A 7,094-nucleotide genomic window follows, 5' to 3' on the forward strand; every position below is an offset into this window, starting at 1 on the left:
TATAAAGAAGTTTATAAGTGAGAGGTCTTCGAAAAGGTTTTGCTACGCGAAGAACGAAACCCAGTTGTTTGTATGCTTGGTTTAATATATGATCTATATGTGGGTTAAACGTTAGTTTTGCATCCATTAGCACCCCTAGGTCACGTATACTATGCTGTCGTGTTAGAGAACTGCCGCAGAGCCGGTAACTGAATACAATGGGATCCCTTTTCCGAGTGAAGGTAATAACTGAACATTTGTCACTATTTAAAAACAGATTATTTTGCACACAATATGTTTCAAAGCTAGTTAAATCATCCTGCAATAGAGCACAGTCAGCGTCTGTTTTAATGATTCGAAATATTTTAGTATCATCGGCGTATAAAAGGGCTTTAGAATTTGTCAGACACTCCGTGATATCGTTTATGTATAAAATGAATAATAAAGGGCCCAAATGGGACCCTTGAGGGACACCTGAAGTGGTTATTTTGAAAGCCGATGAAAAACCGCCAAGTACAACACTTTGGGACCTATTCTCTATATACGATTTCACCCATCGAAAAAGATCACCATGGATGCCAAGTTTCCAAAGTTTCACCAGAAGCGTATTGTAAGAAATTTTGTCGAACGCTTTAGCGAAGTCTGTGTAAACTGCGTTGACTTGATACTTATTATCCATTGCATCTCGTATGACTTCACTAAAGGACAAAAGATTACTCTCCACACTTCGACCCTTATAGAACCCGTGCTGACTCGGATTGATATGACGCCGTACAGCGTTTGATAATTGGTCAGTGACAATTTTTTCCAATATTTTACCGAATTGGCACAACTTAGAAATAGGCCTATACTTTTCGACGTCTTGACTTATAGAACCCTTAGGTATTGGTGTGATCCACGCCGTTTTCCAGATTTGCGGTACCTTTCCCTCCTTAATAGACTGCTGATATAATTTGGTGACAGGAACCACCAAAGTACCAGCACATTTACTAATTAGCAAAGGATGTATACGATCAGGTCCTGCGCCTTTATTTATATCAACAGATTTCAGATATTTGAGGACCATTTCATTTGTCAACATAATTGTACTAAAATCAAAAACTGGCTTGGGCGGTGGCTCCAGGCAGTCGATGTCCAGTGGTGGTAAGGTAGAATTTTCAAAGACTGATTGGAAGTGATCACTGAACATATTACAAATAGTTTCACCGTCTGATGCAGAAACACCCCTGTAATTCATTGTTTGTGGTATACCTTTATTGGACATTGAGGACTTAATAAATTTCCAAAAATGCTTTACATGTGATTTTATTTTATCCTCGGAACTTTCTATATAATTTTTATAACACTCATTTTCTATTTTTTCAGCTCTTTTTCTTAAAATTTTATAACTTTCATAATCTAACGGATTACTATAACATTTCCATAATTTATGATATTTTCTTTTTTCTTTTAAAATCTTCCTTAAAGATCTACTATGCCATACAGGATAATTTGTACCCGAGTTTCTAGAATAACAGCAAGGTACGTGTTTGTCAATTAAGGTATATAACAAATTATAAAACTTGGTTACGCATCCTTCGATATTTAAATTATTGAAAAATGTGTTCCAATCTATATTTAATAAGTCACTGTTAATATCATCATAATTTGCTAAATAGAATTTATATATAAGCGTTTTAGCGGGTTTAATAGGCGCAGTATAATTAAGTTTTAAATTTAAAAATAATGCCGCATGGTGTACATCCTCTGGAGTCAACGGAATATCACACCTAGTGACTGTACAAAGCTCGTTACTAAATATGAGGTCGAGGATACGATTATTGACATTAACAATATTGTTAAATTGATTTAAATTACTGAGCGACATAAAATCATGCATAAATTGAACTAAAACATTACTAGAATTATTTAAGGATAGTGCTCCGGAGCCTCCACCTAACCATTCAGCATGGGAGATATTAAAGTCCCCTGTAATAAGGAATACATCATCAGGGTGATCGAGAATAAGTCGAGAAGTTATGTCAAAAAATGATTCGATAGCATCTTTGTGGTTAGATCCGTGCGGAATGTATACGCATGCTATATTTAAGTATCTACGCTGAGAGTTAAAGTGATCATTACAAATAGGGAGTGATATCCAAACACACTCTGCGTGCGCGGGGGAGGGGCAGGGCCAGGCGCGGCGCAGCGGCAGCAGCTCGCGGCGCGCCGCCACCAGCACGCCCCCGCCGCGCGCAGCGCCGCTGTCCACCTCCGACCGGTCGCACCTATATACTATGTATCTTTCGTCAACATATTCTCTGTCATAAAAATTCGAGGTCAGCCAGGATTCAGTATATATTTCTGTTATCTTGAAAATATGGTAGAAACAAAATTGGTTGATCACGACCCGCGGCCGATGTTTTTATTATATCACGAATCATAATCTTAACACCATTTGGGCTTACATTAATATTTTCTATTTTAATTAATGAAAGTGTCTGTACTCTGTGTGCAGTACATATAGCTAACAAAATCGACAGTTTTTTAGTTAATTTTTCAAGACCAATTTCCCTGTTAGGAGTCCATGAAGCAATATGATTTAGGACCACTTGAGGGTCCCATGTATTACTATATTTAGGAATCATGGGTTTTAATTTGTATACACCTTTCAATAATCTTTTAATTTGGTCATCTGAGGTGCTCCTAGATCCAAGTAGGAGCGACAGTGCGGATCTATGACTATTTAATGATCCGTATGATGATCCTTTATTAAATTCCTCCGTTAGAAATGACAGAACAGCAGAAATCGAACCCCTATAAAAATCTATATTATTATTTAAACAAAATTTCCACCACAATTTATAAGAAACGTCATACTGACGTAATGTATTTTTCGAGATAGAAGCTAGCATGAGACTCAGTGACGCATCTGGGGTTCCTCTACTTGAAAACGCGCTCCGGAGAGCTTCGCGGCCGCCAGGGTAAACTGGGTCAATTTCTGATTCCGAGTTCTGGAACAACGAAATTGATCAATGTGATTATTTGGGTCAAAATATATTATATCAGATATTATTAATCTTAATAATAGCGGGAACCACGGTTGGGACGGCCAATACGGGAATACTAGTATACCCGTGGCGTTGTCGTATATGATTTTATGTAAACACTTGAGAACGAGTGCGAAAGGCGGAAACGCATAAAAAAATGTATTGTACCAGCTAATTGTAAAGGCGTCAACGGTAAGAGCGTCAGGGTCTGGTTTCCATGATACATATGTCTGACATTTGGCAGAGGTACGAGAAGCGAAGAGGTCAATTTGAGGCAATCCAAAGTGTAAGGTTATCTGGTCAAAAGCTTCCTTACTCAAATTCCATTCAATATCTGGATTAATTGTTCTGGATTCCCTGTCTGCATCTACATTATCCTTAGTGTTGATGTAAGACGCGAACAACCATATCTTAAGCTCTTCGCACCACTGCCAAATAGACCTTGTTAGGCTATTTAAGTGGGGGAACTGGATTCCTCCCATCCGATTGATGTAACTAATCGCGGTGGTATTGTCGACACGTAACAACAAGGCACAGTTATATTTATTACGCGCAAAGCATTTTAGACCTAGAAAGACCGCTAACAATTACAAATAATTTATGTGGAATGTTTGTTCTTCGTCTTTCCATGCGCCGTTTGCACACATACCGCCGCAGAATGCACCCCATCCAGTACGCGACGCGTCTGTAAATATTTCCAAATCGAATTTCGAGTTACCTAAATGACAAGAAATTTCATAAATATTGTTACTCCACCAAATCAAGTCAGGTAAAATTTCAGACGAGAGTTTTACTTTTACTTCATAATCCCGATATTTTTGAATAGCAAGGAATTTGTACCTTTCGAGCAACTTAGTATACAACCAGCCGTATTTAGCTGCTGGGCATGCGGCTGTTAGTACTCCTAACAATTGAGCATACTCTCTTATTGTGCAAACAGGTAATTTAATAAACTTTTTCAATAGCTGTGCTATGTTGTTACGTTTCTCTAAAGGAAGGGATATTGACATTTCCACTGAGTTGTAAACAAAACCTAGAAATTTACAGCACTGTTGGGGCTGTAAAGAACTCTTGTTATAATTTACAACAAATCCTAAGCACTCAAGTAGACGAAGAGTCTCTTCTACGTTTTGTTTACATTCGCGGTAATCCCTTCCAATACATAAAATATCATCCAGATATATAGTCGATGTAAATCCTTGTTTCCTTAAGTATGTAACTACTTCTTTCATGATTTTGGTGAAAGTTCTAGGTGCTACTGAAAGTCCATATGGCAATGCGGTAAATTCGTATGTAATATTGTTATATTCGAATCTCAAATACTTTCTATCGGCATTAGCTATAGGTACTAGTAGGTATGCCTCCTTTAAATCGATGGTAGCCATGAATCCATTTTTAGGAATTAATTTTGAAGCGGTCCTAAAGTCTTCCATTTTAAAATGGGATTTACCAACAAATTTGTTAAGATTTTTTAGGTTGAGAATGAACCTATAGCTACCATTCGATTTAGGGTGTAAAAATAACTTTGATATAAACTGATCATTGCTTTGTTGACATTCAGTAATAGCACCTAAATCAATTAAATTTTGAATAGCTAAATTCATTTCATGATTCTCATGGCATGAAAATGAATTGACAGGTTTTACAGATTGAATAATAGGCCCGGTAAACGGAATTGGAAATCCGTATTTTATCCAGTCTAATATGGTCCTATTATTCGTAACATTGACCCAACAATTATAAAAAGCATTAAGCCGACCGGCGTGTACCTGAGTTACTGTCGCGCTTGCGCACGTGGCCTGGTGTAAGCTGTCTTGGGCTGCGGCTGCGCGGGGGTCGGCGCTGCCGGTCTGTAAGCTGCCGGCGTGCTCCAGCGTGGCCCGCCGCGCCCTCGTCGGCTCGTCGGTTGGAAGCGAGCGGGCCTCGTCCAGTTTCCCCGGTACCGAGAGTACGATGGACCTGCAGTCTGAAATGTATTTGAGCTGGCTGGGGTCGTGACTGTCTTTTTAATCTGAGTGCTTTGTTTTTCGATCGCCTTTGATGCCTTAATCTTTTCTGAGAGCTTACTGCTGAAGAGGGTCTCGTCTCTCTCGACATCTTGAATCAGATTGAGAAAGACTTTGTCTAATCCTGGAGTGACCAGTTTTACTCTGGCCTGCGTTTCTGAGTAATGTAGGTCAGATAAAATCCGACATCCGTCAGATAGGATTTTTATCGCTTGTACCTTACTTTGTTTATCATCGGTCGTTAGAAGTAAGGTCATGGCTCTGTTTATAGCAGATAATCCAACGCCTAACTGCTGTTGTTCTGCTTCGATTTTCTTGTCGCGACCTCTTGCTATGTCTGTAACTGCCGCAGAGATTTCGGCATTTAAGGACGGTGCTCTTAATAATTTACAGTTTTCTGGTATACTGTACTCTTTTATGAGTTTGTCCTTGGCTTCTTTGTCCATACCTTTACGTAATATAGGTAACCATCTTTGTGCCAAGTCGGGATGGATATTTTCGCCATATTTTGGAGCATCGTCTGTGGCCTCCCCAAGAGCTGTCAGTAACTCCGCGTCCAGTACAGGGGCTGTCTCAATATCACCTGCCTCCGCTTGAGGTTGCGGTGGCGGTTCTTCATTCGAATTTGGGACAGGCATTTCCAATTCTTCGTTATTTTCAATCACCGGGGCATCGTCGATAATATTTTCGAGGTCTAAAAATAGAAAATAAATATTTTTAATTCGAGGGTAGGCTACAAATGTTTTTACAAATAAAACCCATAAGGTGTTTTAAATATACTATAATATTTATGAGGTAATATTATACACATTGCTATCGTGTTGACTCGCGGCCAACCCCCAAGCTAGTTTTACCTTCGTGACGACTCTCGGCCGCCCCCCAGGTTTATAGTTACCGACGTGGACTCACGGCCCGCGCGGCACTAAATGCATGATATTTGACCACAAAGTGTAAGTTTTTACAAAAATAGTTACACTTACCTGATTTTTCTTCAGAATCTGAAGAATCTGGTAGCACTGGTATAACTCGGCGATTTCGCTTGAGTTTCTTTTCTTGTATTCTTTGAATTTTACGCGTATAATGTGCTATCTTTTCCTCTGCACTACGTTTAGGCATTTTGTAAACGACTTCGAAATAAATTATGATTTTACGTGCGTTCGTTGCCTCGCAAGAATAAAGAATGAGCAATGGCGGCAAGCCTTACTACCCACCAAGGCTAGGTGGAAAAGTGGGGATAGACCTGTTCGAGTTAAAGTTTTTTCTACCCACTTTAAACATGCGATGAGTTGCCTAGTAGGTTAAAGGACTACCTGGTTTTTATATCTGAAGAATGAAGCTTAAGAAATATAAATTAAGTCCACAATGGGTCCATCATACCTGTGCTATTTGGGTCATTCGTCTCTTCCCTCCCTTTTATTGAAAAAATAATTTCAAACTGATAACTTTTTGTCGGTTATTTAGCAACTACATCGATTTTTTGTTTTTTCTTACGTTCTTTATCCTCGTCGCCATTGTGACGTCTAGGTTCTGTTGTATTACAAGGTGATAAATAAAACTCAGTTGGTCAGTCACGTGTGCTCCGCGACCCGCCTGTACGCCATGACAGTTGACAACAGAATGTCGACTTGCAGGTAGTTCGCATTGTACTTTTATTGTATAAACGTCACACTATTTATAGCACGATATGGGTATGAATCGATGATAACTTGGTGTCGATTTAACATGTATTCATATATACATAGGTATGTGCTGTTTATGATAATAAACAATGCTAACAGGTAACGGACCAGTTAAATTATCAAGGACCGTTACGATCTCAAGGGAGTCAAGAACTATAGATAGCGTACTTAGACTGATGAATGCCGAGGGCTTTGTTATTGTTTTACTGTAGGAGTAGACACGTAAACTCAGCATCAAATGAATTGATTAGTAAGTCGGAGTCGGACTAACAAGAAAAATAAATTGCAAGAAGTAAACTGTACATCACATCTATGCTGCAGTTGGTATAGCAAAACAAATAATTAGTAGGTTGAAATGTTCAACTGGTACTAGCAAAACAAATAATTAGTAGGTTGCAACT

The 7,094-nt window shown here is 38.9% G+C and overlaps 1 protein-coding gene across 1 annotated transcript; it reads right to left on the reverse strand.

Annotated features, from left to right (window-relative positions):
* Positions 1-1,937: 1,937 nt before the first annotated feature.
* LOC134805714 (uncharacterized) lies at positions 1,938-6,130 on the reverse strand. Its single transcript, XM_063778960.1, has 4 exons — positions 5,989-6,130; positions 4,787-5,708; positions 2,127-2,279; positions 1,938-1,947 (listed from the first exon to the last, which is right to left on the reverse strand). The coding sequence occupies exons 1-4, from the start codon at positions 6,128-6,130 to the stop codon at positions 1,938-1,940; spliced, it is 1,227 nt and encodes a 408-aa protein (XP_063635030.1).
* Between the last annotated feature and the right edge of the window lie 964 nt (positions 6,131-7,094).

This window comes from Cydia splendana, unplaced genomic scaffold, assembly GCF_910591565.1.
Source record: "Cydia splendana unplaced genomic scaffold, ilCydSple1.2 scaffold_50_ctg1, whole genome shotgun sequence".
NCBI lineage: Eukaryota > Metazoa > Arthropoda > Insecta > Lepidoptera > Tortricidae > Cydia > Cydia splendana.